The sequence below is a fragment of the Apiospora phragmitis genome (genome assembly GCF_038363925.1).
Source record: "Apiospora phragmitis strain CBS 135458 chromosome Unknown utg000005l:1.0-4161743.0:1.0-4166827.0, whole genome shotgun sequence".
In the NCBI taxonomy this organism is placed as follows: domain Eukaryota; kingdom Fungi; phylum Ascomycota; class Sordariomycetes; order Amphisphaeriales; family Apiosporaceae; genus Apiospora; species Apiospora phragmitis.
The window spans coordinates 3,237,135-3,255,280 of NW_027117403.1; the positions used below are offsets into that span (position 1 = coordinate 3,237,135).

At 53.9% G+C, this 18,146-nt stretch overlaps 7 protein-coding genes across 7 annotated transcripts; 1 reads left to right on the top strand and 6 right to left on the bottom strand.

Annotated features, from left to right (window-relative positions):
* Window positions 1-25: 25 nt before the first annotated feature.
* Window positions 26-2,232, bottom strand: PG994_004994 (uncharacterized protein; the record flags this gene model as incomplete). The annotated part of the gene is made up of 6 exons (XM_066856403.1): window positions 26-424; window positions 499-605; window positions 727-1,036; window positions 1,155-1,403; window positions 1,520-1,777; window positions 2,014-2,232. 6 exons carry the CDS (start codon window positions 2,230-2,232, stop codon window positions 26-28), a joined length of 1,542 nt encoding a protein of 513 aa, XP_066718570.1.
* A 2,816-nt stretch (window positions 2,233-5,048) lies between these two features.
* On the bottom strand, window positions 5,049-6,241 carry PG994_004995 (chromosome segregation in meiosis protein 3; the record flags this gene model as incomplete). Its single annotated transcript, XM_066856404.1, has 2 exons — window positions 5,049-5,867; window positions 5,942-6,241. The coding sequence occupies 2 exons, from the start codon at window positions 6,239-6,241 to the stop codon at window positions 5,049-5,051; spliced, it is 1,119 nt and encodes a 372-aa protein (XP_066718571.1).
* Window positions 6,242-6,649: 408 nt separating this feature from the next.
* PG994_004996 (NADH-ubiquinone oxidoreductase 21 kDa subunit) lies at window positions 6,650-7,507 on the top strand (the record flags this gene model as incomplete). The annotated part of the gene is made up of 4 exons (XM_066856405.1): window positions 6,650-6,709; window positions 6,779-6,795; window positions 6,912-7,117; window positions 7,206-7,507. The coding sequence occupies 4 exons, from the start codon at window positions 6,650-6,652 to the stop codon at window positions 7,505-7,507; spliced, it is 585 nt and encodes a 194-aa protein (XP_066718572.1).
* A 360-nt stretch (window positions 7,508-7,867) lies between these two features.
* On the bottom strand, window positions 7,868-10,745 carry PG994_004997 (uncharacterized protein; the record flags this gene model as incomplete). The annotated part of the gene is made up of 6 exons (XM_066856406.1): window positions 7,868-8,360; window positions 8,507-9,514; window positions 9,616-10,203; window positions 10,254-10,375; window positions 10,454-10,537; window positions 10,689-10,745. 6 exons carry the CDS (start codon window positions 10,743-10,745, stop codon window positions 7,868-7,870), a joined length of 2,352 nt encoding a protein of 783 aa, XP_066718573.1.
* A 1,611-nt stretch (window positions 10,746-12,356) lies between these two features.
* PG994_004998 (uncharacterized protein) lies at window positions 12,357-13,568 on the bottom strand (the record flags this gene model as incomplete). Its single annotated transcript, XM_066856407.1, has 2 exons — window positions 12,357-12,664; window positions 13,103-13,568. 2 exons carry the CDS (start codon window positions 13,566-13,568, stop codon window positions 12,357-12,359), a joined length of 774 nt encoding a protein of 257 aa, XP_066718574.1.
* Window positions 13,569-15,331: 1,763 nt separating this feature from the next.
* Window positions 15,332-16,730, bottom strand: PG994_004999 (Glucose-methanol-choline oxidoreductase; the record flags this gene model as incomplete). The annotated part of the gene is made up of 3 exons (XM_066856408.1): window positions 15,332-16,006; window positions 16,115-16,204; window positions 16,323-16,730. 3 exons carry the CDS (start codon window positions 16,728-16,730, stop codon window positions 15,332-15,334), a joined length of 1,173 nt encoding a protein of 390 aa, XP_066718575.1.
* A 44-nt stretch (window positions 16,731-16,774) lies between these two features.
* Window positions 16,775-17,363, bottom strand: PG994_005000 (aryl-alcohol dehydrogenase; the record flags this gene model as incomplete). The annotated part of the gene is made up of 2 exons (XM_066856409.1): window positions 16,775-17,077; window positions 17,160-17,363. 2 exons carry the CDS (start codon window positions 17,361-17,363, stop codon window positions 16,775-16,777), a joined length of 507 nt encoding a protein of 168 aa, XP_066718576.1.
* Window positions 17,364-18,146: the final 783 nt, after the last annotated feature.

Sequence of the window (18,146 nt, forward strand, 5' to 3'; positions counted from 1 at the left end):
ATAGTCCTTATTCCTTGCTTCACCCTTACTCGTTCTCCCGAACGTCGATAACGGTCGACTTGAACTTGCGGGCAGGCACCTTGCGGTTGAAAAGGATATCGGCCTCGCGGTACGAACGGTGCTTGAGCTCAGGCAGGAAGAAGTAAGCCGACACGAAGCAGACGACCGCAGTACCACCCCAGATGTAGCCGCACTTTCCCGCGATGTTGCCGCCCGTCGGGTTGAGCATCCACGACGCGAGGTAGATCATCGGGATCTCGGCGACGTAGTACGCGGCGCGCCCGACGCCCGTGCTCAGCGCGCGCAGCCGCACCGACGACGTCTCGGCGATGATCGTGTACGAGATGGGGCCCAGCGTGCCTGCGAACACAAACGAGATGATGATGCCCAGGCACGCCTGCGCGTAGTTGGTCGCCGTCGTTTGCTGGATCGAGGCGCAGATGCCCAGGACCATCAGCAGGATGATGTTGGTCGCCGTGCCCCACAGGTAGATGGTGCGGCGGCGAACCAGGCCGTCAGCGGCCACGAGAGGATGTTAGCCACGAACTGCAGGCAGGAGTTGATCAGGTTGAGCTGGAAGGAGAACTCAGGCGTCATGCCGGCCTCTGCACGAAGAAAAGCGAGTGGTGTCAGTCAGCGTTGCATGTTCATGGGAGGAGGGATGTTGAGGGGAGGAAGGAGGGAAGTTGAGTCATGTAGATAGATGTATGTAGGTCTGTAACTTACGCTCAAAGAAGTAGGTGGCCTGGTTGGCAATCAAGTTCCCGGCAAAGTTCTGCGACGCGTACATCAGGCAGGTGATGATGGTGCGCCGCCGGTCGATGCCCTTGAACAGGTCCAGCAGGGAGGGCTCGCCGCCCAGCTTCTTCTCGATCTCGACGGTCCGCTCCATCATGGCGAGCGTCTGCTGCGTCGCGGCGGGGTTGGTGTTGCTGCCGAGGCGCTCGATGGACCGGAGGGCCTGGGCCTTCTTGCCGCGGCGGAGGAGCCACCAGGGGGACTCGGGCGCGAGGAAGATGAGGATCATGAGAGGTGTCTATAGGGGGTTTCGAGGGTCGGATGGTTAGCTAATGCGCCTCGCCGAGAAAGACGGACAGTTCATGGTTGTCTTCGAGTGATGGACAAGGGGGCTTAGGCTTCTTGGGTTCACTCACGGGGAAGATCCACTGCAGAGCGAGAGGGACTCTCCACGACCACTCGTCGTCCCGCTTGTTGTAGCTATAGGTGGCGGCGGCGACGATGATGGAGCCGATGGACCAACTCATCTGTAGGGTGGCCGTGCAGGCACCTCGGAGGGCGAGGGGCACGATCTCACTGGCATAAGCCGGGGCATTGGCGATGAAGAAACCCCAGGGGACACCTTCGAATGCTTGGCCGATGACCAGGAGCGTGAGAGAGTTGGCCTGCAGGATTTAGAGTTTAGTAAGTTACTTTATGTGCGATTGACTTGAGACGACAGCAGCAGCAGCAACAACTGCCGCCAACACAAATATAGGCTAAAAGGGGATGCGCCGCTTACGAAAAAACTAATGAAGATGGTGGCGTTCATCATGACCAAGGCTAAGATCGTAGTCCAACGGTACCCGAGGCGGTTGGTGACAGGGCCGGCCATGAAGACGCCGATGAAAGCGCCACATTGACCGGCTTGGAAGAGCGAGCTCTGCCACTTGGTTTCGATGGACCACTTTCCATCATCTTGGAGGACGCCATATTGTTTTTGGAACGCGGGAAGAGCGACGAAGTTGCCGTTCAGGAACATGTCGAAGGATTCCATGACCTGCGTAACGAAGAAGATTTGATTAGCTGATTGGTTGCTTTTTGCCAGACTATACGGGTTTAGGTAGGTGGATATATGCATGCATGTTGCAGCATGTACGCCACGTCTAGACCGCGGCGGCCACCACCCGCTTCTCCCGCTCCCCAAGAACACTAAGACGAAATCTGTATGCGAGGAGAAGGTAAAACGGGAAGGAAAGAACGCGGGGAGAGAACATGAAGAGGGGGGAAACTGACAATGGTGAAGCACATGATGAAGGCCCAGGCGCAAGCCTTCGGGTGGCTCTTGACGGACTGCCACAGGCCCTGCGAGTGCTCGTGGTTCTCGCCGTCGAAGGCATCGTTCATGAGATCCGAGCTGTCCAAGACCTCGGCATGAAGGATATCGACATGGTGGTCGCTGTGCAGACCCTCCTTGGTCTCCTCCGTATGGGGGGTGTTGTCATCCGACGACATCTTGGCGGTTTTGTTGGAAGTGTTGGTGGTTTTTTTTCTCTGTTCTGCCCACTCACTCACTCATGCGCGCGCTTTGGACAACAGCTTGGAAAGGATTACCGGACCACCTGTGTGCCAAGTGAATACAAGGTGAGGATGGGGAACGGTGGACGGACAGGCCAAGAGAGTCAAGAGGCCAAGGAGGAGCAGACAAGCCGCCAAGTCAGTGCTTATATAGTCTTGACTTTATACGATCCTCCTACCCGGCCCGCGGCGCCAGTCCCATCCTTGTTTTGTTTGTATTGTCTCTGTCACCCCATGTTTCTAGCTAAGGATCTGGTATGTAGGAAGAGGTGGGTGAGGTGAGATTGCGCATGGGCTTGCCGGGACCGTAACTTTGCGTAGTGGATGCGTGTAACCTATTCGACAGACGAAAAAGTGCGCGCATGATACGTGGATCAATTCTGCAGAGCAGAGTTTAGCGAATCCAATTCGATAATGTAGAAAACCCCCTGTAGATATTGAGGGACATAATGGGTGCGCATCTTCGCAGCAAGTTGGAACGGGGGCCTCTAACAACCCCTGAACCTCCCCTAGTTGTCCATCCAGTCCGGGGACACCACCCCGAATCAGTTCGTCAAGCCCGCCTACCGCCCAACTACCACCAATTACCCTTACCCCCTTACCCCCTTGACCCCGCATCACCCCAGCTCCCCAGCTCCCCCAGCTCTCTCCAGATTTCAATCCTTCTCCGCAGTTTCTCCAGATGACCGGCTTTTTTTTTTTAGCTTCTTTTTGCATTTATCCACGACCACAACATCCCGGTTCTTTTTGGGGAAATGGTCGCCCCGAACGATTCCGACTCTCTGGATATTACATGTTATTCGTGAACGTTGACGTGTGCAATTACCCCGAGTGCGCATCCATCCATCCATCCGCTCATATATCCCTCCCATCCTACTCCTAGGCGCTCTGCATCGTGGTGGATCAGTCGGCTGGCCTGCGTCGTGTAGTCGGCCAATCATGCAGCCCATTGTTTGTTGCCATGTGCTTGCCCGTCTACGTCGGGCCAAGGCAGAGAGAAAGCAGCAACTAGGTATACGGACGGGCCTGACAATCACCAATACTTGGGACCCGAACCAGAGTCCCACCGAGACAGCGCCGGAACCATGTCGTGAGGTAGACAAATCATCCTTGCCGCTCACCGTCCAGCTGACATGTCTCATCCCCAGCCCAGCAGAAAGGGAGGGGAAGAAAATAGATACCAAAACAGGGGACGTTACTACACACTAGGACAGAAAGGTTAGGTGACACAACTAAGTAAGAAAAAAGCTGACTCTGGCCGTTCCTCTGGGAGAGCGATTTGGTTCTGGGCCTTTTCGAAAAACCCAATTAAACAGCTAGCCCCTTGCGACATGAACCGGCCCTGGTGACCGGTTGAACCCCCCATCCCCAGGAAAGTTTCTGCATTCTACCACACTACGTGGGAAGGGAGGTGGGTAGCTTACCCGGAAAGCATACCACTCCACGTTGCAATCAGGTTTACCATAGGTTACCCATGTGGTATTGTTCATCTGTTGATTTTGATTACATCTGACAATGCCGCGGCTCTCGCTTACCCACACGTGACTTTACTTGAGTTCCGGGCATCGCTTACTTAGGTATGTATGCTCTTTTCCCCGCGCTGTTGGCTGTAGCGACTCTATTGGATGTTTAAATTGGCAATGCACAACATAGCCATGTAATGCCATCCCAACCTTGGCATGTCGGGTGCGAACTTTGCTCGTGTCACAGAGTGAGAGAAAACAATGTCATCAGTCAATTAATTACAGTTACAGTTCAGAAGTATTAACCCCCCTCTACTGTTTCCCGAGAGCTTGAATGCTTTCCACTATGTGCCGAGAATGCAGGCGTAATATACTGGAAAGTTTCGGGGGACAGTGGAGGGGGGTTTAATATTTCTGAACGGGTACTGTACCTTATGGTAACCACGCCAAACGGCGTCGGATGCTAGGTACAAGCTCCTAGCCTATGTAGAGTCGGATGTGTGGACTCAGGTGTTATTAGGCCCGGTATCTTCCATGCATTTGGTAACGTACGCATACGCCGCTGAAGAGTCGCACTCCCTTACAGCCTTGGCCGCTTGCATAATCATGAGGCTAGAGGCTAGGGATATAAGAGAGAGTAAGGAAAACCCTTGGGTATTGTTGGAGCAGTTACCCCGTATCTAAACATCTTGAAGCACCTGTTGGGCGAAATCAGGCTCATCCTTACTAGCTTTTGCCAGGATCTTTTGCCATTGGCGATGCCATGTCCCAGCATTTACTTGAGGCTCTGGTTGATCTCTAGTTCACGCCCTTAAGGAGTGTCTATTTCGAATTGAAGAGACGAGAATTCTCGGCCATCGCCACAATTTGCTCTGTATACTAGTATGCTCTCTTAAAACAAATATATTGACTGAAGTCGAGAATAAGAGGGTCGATCGGGTAAGCTTAAAAACAAGATACAGATTAGTGCCGTGCCCAGGCCCGAGATCTTATTTTCCCCATTTATCATCGCAATCCACAAAAAGGCTTCGAATTGTTGGCCAAAATATGTGGCGCGATGCCCTGCAGAAAAAGGTATGCAAAACTGCGGGATGGCTTCGTATAACGTATCTTCCATTCTGTTCCGTTCCGCATATGTACGTCAGTTGCACAACAATCCATCATGCGCATCGTTACCAAGTATGGGACATTTGTGAGCTTTTCGAGTCCGGTTTTTGGTGTAGGTGTACATATCATTCATCATTAAGCAGGGTATAATCTAGGTAGGAGCTATACATGGGTCGATACGTATCACCACAATCCGTCCATCTCCGCCATAGCTTCTTCCTCATCCACGTCCGCATTCCTGTCCGCCTGAGCAGGTGGTGGTTGTGATTTAGGGGGCGCGCGGAACTCGGCAGCTTCTGCTTCCGCCATTAAGGCGTCTAGGTCGTCTTCCTCATCTGCAGCAGTGGGTTTCGGCGCGTTTTGCGCCGCCGCCGCCGGCTGCGATGGTTTTGACGACGACTCGGCTTCTGCTTCCGCCATCAGCGCATCCAAGTCGTCTTCGTCATCCGGCTCGGCCGGTCGGGCTGTGGGTGGCTTGTTGGCAGCGGCGGGTTTCCCGCTGCCGAATAGGGACCCCCCGTTTCCAAATAGTGAGGTGGACGGAGCCCCCCGTTGTGCTTCTTCCTCCGCCATCAGCGCATCGAGGTCCTCTTCGTCTGGCTCCCCTCCCGCGGCGTTGGCCGCAAGCGCCGTGGTCTTCTTCGACCCTCTAGGTGTGGCATCGTATATGTCTTCGTCCCCAAACAGATCATCGCCTACAGCAGGCGTCTGCGGCCGCTCACTGGAACGCCCGTTTTGGAAGATAGGGGCGATCCGGGCGGGGAGCACGGTGGCGTCACGGCCAAGTATGTCGGTGATAATTTCGGGTACTTCGTCTTCGTCATCGTCGTCCCTCGATGGCTTGGGCTTTCCTTCGTTGATCCACGCAAGTCTCTCCATTTGCATGTGCTTGGTGTGACCCGTCTTCTCGATCATGGCGAGGGCGTCAAGGAACTTGGCCTTGGGGAATAGGTCGTCGAGCCATAGTTGGTAGAAGGACAATAACCGCGCAGTATCTGAGAACTGAATCGCAAGTCAGCAAAAGGGCGTCTTTGATCCAAGCTGCAGTGCTATTCAAATCAGTCGGGTTGGCTTACCTCATGACCTTTGCCCTTGAACTTCAGCTCGCGGGCCTTCCTCCGGAGCTTTGGAATGCCCTTGTCTGATAATAATCGGGGTGTATCCAACTTCACGTTCGGCACTCTTTGCTTCTTGGCCACGTTAACTTCCTCTTCAATACCCAGTCCGCTGGCATCTTTGCGCTTCTTCGACTGTGTATCCGCCTTTCCTTTGGAATTTTCGTCCCCCGAGTCTGCGAACGGATCGGCGAAGTCGTCGACATCGAAATTGTCTAGTTCATCGTTGACAGTCGGGCAATTTGCTTTAGTCGCAGCCATGTTTGATATGTTTCCGGGAATGCTGTGATGGAGAGATGGTACTATCAAATAGCGTGGGAGTGTACTGAAGATTGATTATCTATTACCTAGGAGACGCGTCTGGTCACTCCGAAAGCGCGTCGCATCCAATTGAGCATTAATTGATGGACCCGTTTTAGAGGGGTGCTAGAGGTGTGGCTGTGTCGAAGATCAGCTTAGCCACATGGTGGCCCGAAAAAGATTCTAGCCACAGAAAAGGTACAGAGAACCTTAAAGTGCAGTAGCCGAGATTGAGCCGCTTAGGTAATCGGCAATTCGCGAATTGGAGAGCTCCAGCTTCAACCTCGATCCATTGACTGGAAAGCGCATTGAAAGAGGTCCTGGCAGCTCAAAGTACTGGACTGGACCACTCAATTGAGTCCGCCCGCGATGTCGACTCCTCAGCAACCGACCTACGTCCCCAGCAAGGTCTTGAAGACCGAGTATCCCGTAAGTTTCTCGCGGCCCCGGGTGCCCAATTGGTATTGTGATGGAGACTGACTGGCCTCGGCGTTATAGCTCATTGACAATGACCCGTGAGTTCCCACCACCCTCGAATCGACGACGACGACGACGCACCGATACTGCGAAAGCCCACGCCGGAGAATTAGGAGCACAGTTGGATGGTTGTTCGTACTAATTGCGGAAACAGTCACTTCAAGCGTGTCGTTGGCTATGCTAGACCCTCCGACTACGTCCACGGCGTAACGGCCGCCGCCGCCGGACCCGGTCTCCTCTACGCCATGGAGAAGTTTCACCCCTCCCAAGTTGGCCGAGGTGGATTTGCGCAAGCGATGCGCCTGACTGGTGTCATTGGCGCCATCGGCGGCTTCCTCTACTACTACCAGCGATCGTCGAGTACGTCACACCCACACACACACTCCATGCCCGAAGATTGAGAAGAAGGCCCGAGATAGAAAACTGACATTTCGGTGTGATTTTACAGTGCGATTCTACGGCATGGCCGAGAACGCCCGCGAGGTCGACATGGACATGCGCGAGATGGTGGACAAGGTCAAGAAGGGCGAGTCCCTGTACGGCGAGAGCCGGCTCACCCCCCACATGCAGGGCGTCGCCGCCCGCCAGAGCCGCTACTCGGCCCTCTTCATGTACGGCATCCCGTGGTTCAACTTCGTCAACCACAGCCAGCACGGCGTCGACACCGCCAGGTACTACCGCCAGGCCGAGCGCGAGCTGGAGGCCGAGCGCTCCGGTAAGGCCCAGAACGAGGCCGTTACTCTGGCATAAATCGCAAAGGAGAAAAAAAACCGAATTGGGCCAGAGTATGGTGGTGTTGTGCGGGGCAAATCGTAAGAATTGTGAGGACGGACTCGCAAAGTATGGAGAAGGTGGTGGTCGAAAGGCAGGTGGAGACGCGGAGCAATCTGTACATATTGTATACCAGAAGCCGTCGAAAGAAAGACGACGGTTTCTCGGAGAGGAACAGGAAGGAATCAAACTAAAGCTGTCGTTTGTCATTGTGTCTCGCACAACTCTTTGCTCGCCCAAGATGTCACCTCGTACAAATACTCCGCTAACTCGACCTCCCAAGTTATTACGCGTGCTCTTCAAACATTGATCATACTATATACACGGTCATAATAGCGCTCACCACATCGAAGTATTGAAACTCGACAGGTCTTCCTCCACGAGTCCCAATATGTGGTTATTACCCGAAAACCAATCACCCAGCTGCACATTCCTCATTACATCATCCCCACCAACGCCGCCGCCAGCACCACCGCCAGCACCACCATTAACATCGTTAGCCGCCCCGCCGCTCGGATCGGCGCCGCTCTCGTCCATGGGCATGATGCCGAGCTGGCTCAGGTAGAGGTCGAACTCGTTGCCGACGGGCACCATGTCCTGGTCCCAGGCCTGCTGGGCTTTCGCCTCGGCGTACAGCAGCGCCACGTTGTACAGCACCGTCGAGAGCCGGTGCAGCTTCTCGACGGCGGGCGAGATGCCGCAGCCGGCCTCGAGCGACTGGATGAAGCGCTCGAGGTGGCGCAGGTCCGACTGCGACGCGGCCGAGGCGGGGTTCTCGATCACTTGGCAGAAGATGACGATGAAGGGGATGAAGGGGGCGTAGAGGATGGTCCTATTGGGGACGTGTGTGTGTGAGTAAGTACAGCAAGTAATATGGGAGACGAGGTTCGGGATCAGTTGGGGGAGGTGGAATGAGGAACGGAATTTCGGTCTTTTTGCGAAAGAAAGGAAAAAAAAGGGGGGCAGAAGAAAACGTACCAGTGCAGGTATATCACTTTCAGACTCGTGTCGCTCATCATGTCCATGCATTCCTGGTGACTCCGCATCGCCGCCCGCGCCGCATCCGTACACTCGTCAGCAAAAGTACGGCTCTTGTTGCCCCTACTAACAGCAGTAGAGTCACCGCTGCCGGCACCGGCGCCACCGTTGCCATCACCATTATTACTCGGCGGCAGGGCCCGGTACGCCAGGGCGGCGCTGCTCCAGTACCCGACCTCGTCGCTCTTGAGGATGAGGGCGAACATCTGCGAGTCGCGGTCGCCGCCGCCCGCGCGCGCCGCCGCCTCGTCGAGCAGCTTCTGGGTCTCGCGCAGCAGGAACTGCAGGTCCGCGATGATGGCGCGGACCTGCGCGGCGCGCGTGGCCTCGGCCTGGCGCAGGGCCCCGGGGCTGTACAGGCGCTGGTAGATGCGGCCCTGGACCTCGGCGTGCTTGATCCACAGACTTAAAATCGCGGTCGAGTGCCCGCTGCCGCCCGCGCCGCCGCCGCCGCCGTAATTCTCGCCGTCGCCGTCGTTGAGCGCCGTGCGCTCCAGCACGCTGGGCACGCCAATGTCGTAGTCCTGCAGGATGCTGGCGCGGCCCAGCCGCAGGCTCAGGCCCTTGTCCAGCATGTACGCGCTCCAGAAGACGAGGGCCTTGGTGCGGCGCAGCTCGGGCGAGTCGCCGCGCAGCGTGTGCTCCTGGTGCAGCCCGAGGGTGCGGCACATGTTGGCGGCGCGCTCGGTCAGCAGCCAGGCGAGCGAGGGCCGCGAGACGTCGACGGCGAAGGAGGCGCCCATGAGCAGGGCCTCGCAGTTCTCAAGCGTCGCGGGCATCAGCAGGGGGAGCTGCGCGATGGCCGTCTCCATGTTGAGCCGGCACATGGCCGTGCACTTCTCGAGCGCGGCCTTCTCGGCCGTGCCGGCGGGCGCGCGGATGCTCTTCTCGAAAAATAAATAGATCAGGCCCGCGTTGACGTTGAGGAAGAGCGCCTCGGGGATGTCGCTGTGGTCCGTACGGAAGTACAGCCGCCGGCACCGCTCCACGAACACCTCCTGGTCCGTGAAGCACGTCACCACCAGCAGCATCATGGAGCCCGGGCCGACTGCAGCTCGCGCAGCTCCGAGATGACGAGCTCCATCGGCGGCATGGGCAGGTCCTTGAGCCGCACGTAGCCCTTGCCGCTGCGGTGCTTGCCGTGGCTGCCGGTGCTGCCGCCAGCAGCAGTGCGGGTGGTGCCGTCAAAGTAGCTAGTCGTGCTGCCCGGTCCCGTCCGTGAGTTTTGCAGCTCGACCATCTGCTTCAGGGAGGACAGGGCCGCCTCCATGCGCGGGTTGGACCCGGAGAAGGGCGCTACGGCTATGGAGGCTGTGGCCACGAAGTCGGACGCGAAGGCCGCGTGGGCCGCCAGGGAGGTGGAGCCTTCAAAAGTCTCCGAGTCATCGGGTTCAAAGACAGTAGAAGTATCATCGTAAGGGGTCTTTGACGGCGATAGATTATTTGATGCTCCGCCTGGCGTTGTTGTTGGCGTTTCGTTGTTCTGTTGCCGCGTCCTCCTGTCCTGGGTTGAGGGCGTATTAGGTGATGATGCTAGAGAGTTACTGTTGTTTGCTGGTCGCGGGTTGGTAGACAGATCTCTCAACAGCGCCTCGATGGTGGCTAGCCGGTCGCCCATAAAATCTATCTTCTTTTCACTGTAGGGGGTCAGGCGACAGTACGTTCATCTAGGTGGCACATGACGTACTATTGGCTTGAGATCAACACCCTTTGCCGGGGCTCCTTGGGCTTCTGGCCCAGGCCGGTAGAGCTACAGGAGCGCTTAGCGCTTCGGCAATTGGAACATGGTTTTTCTTTATCGCAGCGAATCTAACCCAATAGGCTCAGTCAAAGGCTTTCTCTCTCTCTCTCTCTCTCTCTCTCTCTGTCTCTCTGTCTCTCTTATACCGTCATCGGGTCTGCCAGAGTTGTGACGTACCTTGCGCAAGCGACACTGATCACACTATGTACGCCACACCAATCAATGTCAGTCTTTGGATGGAATGTCATCGGGCTGCATTCGATGAGACGAGGCCATATCGGGCATCTCAATGCAAAATCGGCGGCCGAGGGAGGCCGTCGGATGCAAAAGCCCAAGGGGTGGTAGGATTCGGGCATTTGGGGTTGACTGATTGGGACTTACGGCTCTCCGAACGCCTGGCGGACTGGCCCCACCCATCGTCTCGGCTTCGGCGTCCATGGCTGCTGGCTGGCTTCAATTCAATCCAAACCCAATAATGAATAGCTCATGACCAATCCCGAGATGATTCCTTTGAATACTAAAAATACAGGTAAAAGACCAGTGCGATAGGCCTTTGTAGGTAAAAAAGATGGCATTCCTCGATTGGAAATCGATGGACTGTCTGCCTGTATTCGTGTTCGAGTTTGGCCGAGTGCAGCCAAAGGGGAAGCCTAAAAGGGCGGCTTCCGCGCGTCCCGAGGCTTGTTCCGCCCCAAAACATCTCATGATCAGGACATAACACTCTGATCACCTCACGAAACGCTTGATACAACTCAACTATTTCGAAGAACAAAGCGAAAGCAATAAGAAATCACTTGAGATAGTGGATATTACCGAGCCTTTTATTGACTGATTACTGACCATGGATACAACTAGTCGTACAGTGGATTGACCTCTCTTTGGTAGGAATTGGTTAGTCTGGTCAGAGGTCGAAGCCTGGTCACGTGCTGCAACATCCACTCATTGAACTCAACAACTCGAATGATCAATTGGCCTTTCGTCCGGCAGTTCAGAGATGTGCCTCGAGTTATGTGCTGCTGGGTCTTCCGGTGAAAATCCGAGCAAAGCCATTTCATCAAGATTTGGCCAGTGTCTTTGCTTCATACGGGTATCTGTTCTCAGTGCCGTCGTCGTGTTATTGGGCGATCCCTAGCACGGATACTAGTTGATGCAAGCGCGACCTAATTAACACTTCGACTTCGGGCCAACTTGTCAGCGAGGCCTTATATTACAGCTCACCTTGGATAATTCAACCAACGATAAACCTGCGAGTGGAAGAGAAAGACGCCACTACCTTCGACTTTAAGGAGCGCCTTCTCAGTCCGGCTCAAGTATGACGATCCAGAATTTCTGTTATATGGTTATCGACAGCTGAGCCGCGAAGTCCGATAGCCAGCACAGGAACAATATTCCGCTACCGAATCCTGCCTACAAACAGTTCTCCAAGAACTATAGATGTGAGGCTTCCCGTACCCTACCAATCGCATAATAAGATATCAAATTTCGTTTCCCAGATCTACGTAGCTCACAAGTACTGCCAAGTTATTGTCCTGTTGTACCCTTATATCTCTCTAATAATCTTAGCCGAATAGGCCCTCCGAGTCCTGCCATATCGTTTCCTGTCCCTCTTGATATTCTAGTCCTACCGGGTCCCATAACGTGAAGCCTATCTTTTCATACCCATCCCGGCCGTCTAAGATCCTGTGCGGTCGCAACAGCAAGCCTACGTCTCGATGTAGAAATACGAACTTTTCAAACAGTGACTGGTCCCGGTGTCCCTCCGATGTTTGGTGGCGACCTGGAATCCGAAGAGAACCAAGAAGAAGCACTCTCATATCCTTGACGTCCGGATCATCCCGCATGCTGGCAATATCTGCAAAGGCCTGGTGGCGTCCCACCCTCCTACTGAGAACAACCCAGGCGTTATAACGTATAGGAAGAGCCCCATACCAGGTATTCCATGGTACCGTGGGGCCCGCAAACTTGGCCCATGTTTCCCTTTGAATAACAATCGTGGATAGCCGGGTGATGGACTGTACTTTCCCACCGAGTACATAATGGTCCCATGCCCTAAAAGCCATCCAGGGCAAGGACACGGAAGAAGCCATCATCCAAAGCTTCCCCTATGGGACACGCTGGGCTTTGTAGGACGAGCTGGCTAAAGATTGGGTATTTCAAAAGAAGCGCCTCTGCGAGTTGCAACTCAAGCTCTTCCAGGGTGAATCCAATTTTCTTGCGAGCCTTCTCCTCCAAGGCAAGAATTTCAGGGGCGGACTTGCCAAGTCGGAGATCGAAGACCTGCATGATTCCATAAACGCGATCGACCTCTGAGTATGGGTTGCGGCGAGATGATGCCGCCAGGAGACTGAACGGATTACCTATGACGCTACTTTCATATTTCATATCGATTACTTGTAATGTCAGATGCTCGTTTATGACACTTTCGATGATGCCGGTATCGGTGATTTCCCTGGACAACGCAGCTCTTGCAGGCGGAGTATTGGGAGAGTCCGGCTATCCTAGACCCGACAGCATCATTTGCCAAGATTGTATCCACATTTCGAGTGTAGACAGCGAAACCTTTCCTCCGCCGTCACGTGTGGCATATAGAAACTGGTCTGTCAACCCGTCGTGGAAGATAAAAATGGATCGGGGCCTGAGGAAGGCTTCTTGGAGTGTCCAAAGAGACTTGAACCATTTGTTGTTGGTGAATGTCCTTAAACAACCCGTAGTTGATTCTAGCCAAGCCTCATCCTCCGCCGCAGTTGCTTTGCCAAGACTTTTTTGACAATAAAGGTGGTTACGATCATGCCTACCCGCCCATTCTATAACGGTCTGGCAATTCAAATCCCAAAGCCATACAAAGGTATCCATGGCTTTTTTGAAGATCTTGACTTGGCGGCCGATTTCTGCCTCACTATCTCTCGTGTTCCTCTGGTCAATGCAGGCAATATCGAGCCACACGAAGTTGACCTCGGGGTATTCGAGATAGGTCTTGGCAGCTACCTTGATAGCTCGGTGCAAATCTTCCGTTGTGAAACATTCAGGCTTCATCCTCGGTAGGCTAGATTGCCAATCAATACCCTCGAAGGGCATGGCTTTGACATCGGGCCTCTCGCCCGACGCCAGTCGGAAGTTTCCCCACGTATAGGAAATTGCATTGTATGCAGGTTCGACGTCGCCACCGTAGGTATTGCCGGGCTGCCATTCAAATGAAGTCAGGGTCTTGACGTGAAGAAGTCGGCGTGGCCAGGAACATTCATCATCCCAATCTTTATGCATTGTGAGGTTCTTTGCTGGGTGATCTTGTCGTAGTTGTTGTGCAAGTAATCCTGTCGTGCCATTGTCTTAAGCTGTAGGCATCAATGCGCTTCAGCTACAGGCGCAACATTTTCTGTGCGACAGTGTTATCCCAGTCACTAACACGGTCGTACAAGGAAAAGCCTGGTGAGCTTCTAACTAGTAGCAACGACAAAATCGTAAACAGCAGGCTACCTCAGAACTCTTCATTTTCAAGATGTGTTATTTTGCTCAAGTACTTAATACCACCAGTTCCGAGGGGGACCTCGCCACCATACTTCTGTCGCAAAACTGGATGGACTGGATACTTTTGGTGAGCATGTACATAGAGGTGATATTGTTTTCGAGTAGGCGTCAAGTCTGGCAAGTGGACATTAAATAGTGAAGAGGGCAGTCATCAGTTACAATCGTCCTTTTTTATACCCGGAAAGTCATTTGCTAAGCAAGCGAGCTGGGATCAGGGGTGACAAATTATGTTGTTTTCATTGATGACTGCTTTCGGCATTCCGTGAACATCTCGGTTCATCGCTATCAACTCGTTTATTGGTAGTGATATTCATTTGTAGAAGCCATATCCCTGGGTTATTGTTGGACAGATACAAACCGTTAACTTTCCTCTTTATTCTTACTGTTCGATGCTCCCCGTAACTGGAGAGAGCCGAAAGCCTCGCTTGACAAAGGTATATATTTGATTTCATATATCGCCGTAGCGTCTCTCGCAGAGTCTGAAAAGCACAAGTGTCCTTACTGTGGTCTTATTATTACTTCCCCCAACTCGCATACTTTACCGATCACCAGCTGGCAACGCCTGTCTACTACCACATTATAATATCTACAAGCTGATAGTATGTCTCCGCGTGCAGTATGAATACAAGTATGACGCCATGTTTACCGAAGAACAGTTATGTGCATTGAATACGCGGGCTATCTGCTTTGCCTCTGTGGCAACGAAATAGTGTTCCCGCACACCAAGTATGTCTAGGACTGTAGCATCAAGTGCGGAAAGATTACCGAAACGAAGCAGATTCCTGGGCAGTGTAAGCCAACTTCAAAGTGTGACAAGTGTTACAACAAGAAAAATCCATGAATAGTGAGTCGATCAGAACAAGCTTCCAGCGTCTCTGACTGATATGCCTTTCTACTTAGGTTCATACTGAGTGATAGCAATGACATGGCTGTCATCTAAGAGTAATACCCTGGCTTACGCATACTGAGTAGGCAGAGGGACACATATGATACAGTTTTCTGGTGGAGCAAAATTCACTGAATTAATACATGCATATGCTCAAACTATGCCTTATGTAATGATATTATAGCTATGAGTGGTAACACTAATTCAAGACTTTACTCCTCTACGAAATTCGAGAACTCTGAACGCAGCTCTTCTACTCTCCTTCATAACGTGCTATGCCTGCCACCTGGCAGAAGTAGAGCAGCTCGAGACTCATATTGAGGTTATTAACTTGGGATGGGAACAAGAAAAGAAGGGGAGAGTGATCGAAGCGGAATGACGACCAGGTTTCAACGGACTGGAGGTCCGGCTTTGTCACAAGCGACCAGATCTAAGACAGCAGGAAGCCATTTCAAACAGGTGACAACCCCAAGTTTCGATCAAACCATGAGCTATATTTCTTACAGCCTCAAGGCTCTTTCAACGTCATCATACCTTCCATACAACCCAGCCCTTGAGTACCCGTCGACAATACTCCACTCATACACCTCATCCCCGCGTACAACGACAGCCCTCACAGGTCTACCAGCCTTGCGTGAGACAACTGTGTATTAAAATTGCTGACGTTGTCATCAATACTGGTATCAACACTAGCACCAGCACTGGCAGCAGTGCTTCCATCAACACTGCTAGTACTAACAGTGGATCTGGAGGCGCGCCGACCTGCTGATGATTCCTTGATGAAATCCGCCGCCCTCTCTGCCACGGCGTACACGGTGGCCTGTATATTCCCCGATGGCGTAAGGGGGAAGACACTCGCATCCACCACGCGCAAATTGGTGGTACCATGCACAACGAGCCGCTCGTCGACGACCCCACCGTCGGCGCGGGGCCGCATCGCGCAGGTGCCGGCCGGGTGGTAGCACGAAAAGGCGACTTGACGCACGATCTCCTTGGCGCGGTCGAGCGAGACGTCGGCACTCGGATAGTCCGGGTAGCGCGCGCCGGTCAAAGCGTCGGAAAAGGGCGGCGTGGACACAATGCGCTCGGTGAACTGCACGCTGCGCGCGAGAATCTCGAGGTCCAGGGGTGCGCCAGGTAGCGCGGGTCCAGCGTCGGTGCGTCCTCGATGGATGGGGACGCTATGTGCACGTTGCCGCGCCCCAGGGGGTGGCTCAGTATGGCCATGACGGCGACCTGGGGTCGGTGGAAGACGGGTGAGATGCCGTTGGGGTCTGGGACCGGGAGGCTTGCGGGGAGGAGGTGGTACTGTACCTGGTTAGATGCCGTCTTTTCCATACAGTTTCGAAGGATCTGATAATCTTTCTTGTCGTTATCGGAATCGGTGTCCTCTTACCAAGCGGCCATCGAATAGTGCTTTGACCTCGGCCTCGGGCATAACACCATCTTTGTCCACAAAGGGGGTATAAGCCGAGGCCAACGGCGACTGCGAAAGGATGCCGGTTCCTGTTTTGAGAACAGGTCCATAGCCTCCTCGGCATACTCTGGTTCCTTCAGCAGATCGAGCGAGCGGATTCCCTCTTTGACTTCGAACAGTTCCCCACGATTGGATGGTCTTGCAAGTTTTCCCCGACGTTGGGGTTGTTAATCTTAACGGGGATGTCATGCTGTTTAAGTAGAGCACGGCCGCCAATACCGGACAGTTCCAGAACCTGGGGTGACTGGATCGCACCTGCGCACAGTATAACTTCGTCAGTGGCGTCGATATGCTGCTCCTCGTCCGTCCCAGGCATTCGTGCGATAACACCGGTGGCGAAGATGCCACTAGAGGTCTCTTGAGTCATGATCCTGACGACCCTGGTGTTTGTCATCACAGTCAGGTTGGGACGGGCCCGCTGCTCCGGTCCGTAGTAGGCGTTCCCCGCGTAGCTGCGGCATCTCGTCACGGGCGACACCGATTCCATGTTCTGGAAGCCTCCCACCGCTTGACCGTTCCGCGGATCCCCCGTCATGCCGGAACCAAGGAGGTTGTCAAACGTCCTCACCCACGCGCCGTTCAGGAGTCGGGGTAGTCCTTGCCCCAACCGATCTGAAGAGGTCCAGAGTCTCCGTCGAGGGCTGGGTCGTGCCACTTGTCCACTTGAGCCACGTCTCGAGCGTTGGGCCCGGGCGGTGTGATGGTGGCCATCTTCCGATAATAAGGGGCTAGCTCATCAAATGACCAGCCCTCGTTTCCCAGGGCGCCCCAGCCATCTATGTTGTCCCGCGATGGGTACATCATGACCATGATGTTCATAGCAGACGAGCCACCGAGCTGCTTGCCGCGTGGCTGGGCAATTACGCGATCATTCAGATACGGCTGCAGGCCCAACGAACGAGGACATAGTATCAGCAAGTGGCCAACCAAGGTTGGAGATGGGGAGTGATCGGGTATTGGTTACCTGGCGTGTAGAGCGGAACATCCAGTCGTACTCAGGATTACCGATCTGTGTGGAGAACAGACCTGGAGTTAAGACAGCCTGGTCGGAGCTCTTATCGGCGCCGGCCTCGATGACCAGGACGGTCACGTTTGGGTCTTCGCTGAGACGCGAGGCGACCACCATGCCGGCGGTGCCACCGCCGATAACGACGTAGTTGAACGGCATTTTGTTGCTACTGTTTGAAGAATGAGCCTATCCCCTGGCCAATTTTGTTGGCCCGTCCCGGAAGAGTTCCGTCGTACCAGCTATCAACCCCGACGTGGGGGCGCTGGGGTTTGAAAGGGCCCGAGAGAAAGCAGGATGCGTTTTGCTAAAGGTTAAGGAGACCGACACCTGGGTGGCTACTCATAGCTTTTGTATTGTCGTTTCTACTAGCCGGATGATTCTTGGGATGGAATAGAAGGAAAATAAATCCCCAACAGATACCGCCCAGAAGTAGCTGACGCCAAGGGTTTAGGTATGGTCAAAGAGTTCTACACCTCGTCTTTACAGATATGACTGCATTAGCTGTTGGCGGGGGTGCGGATGATGTTACATGTCACTATTACTACCTAGTCACAAGGAAGTTGCTACCAGTTTCCAACACACATAGACTGATACACCCTGCCCTGTCGGGAAAGAACGTGTTTCCATCCGTTTCATAGGTCCTTGCAATTCCTTTTCTCTCCTTGTTCTTTTCCTACTTTCTTTCCGATTCACACCAGATCAGCCCGATAAGAACACAGCATCCGTACGCGACGTAATCAGAATGCTACCTACTCAGGGTTCGGTGTCGGTCATCCCAGTGGGTGGCGTAGAGTCGCCAGCCGAATTGGGAAAGCTAGTCGCCCGTTATCCATCATCTGTCGGCGCAGCGGAATAACCCCAGCAGCTAGCCGCAAGAATATGCAGAGGCAACGGTCCAAGCAAATTCGACCAGGGTAAGCAACGCCAATCACGCGGGGGTTA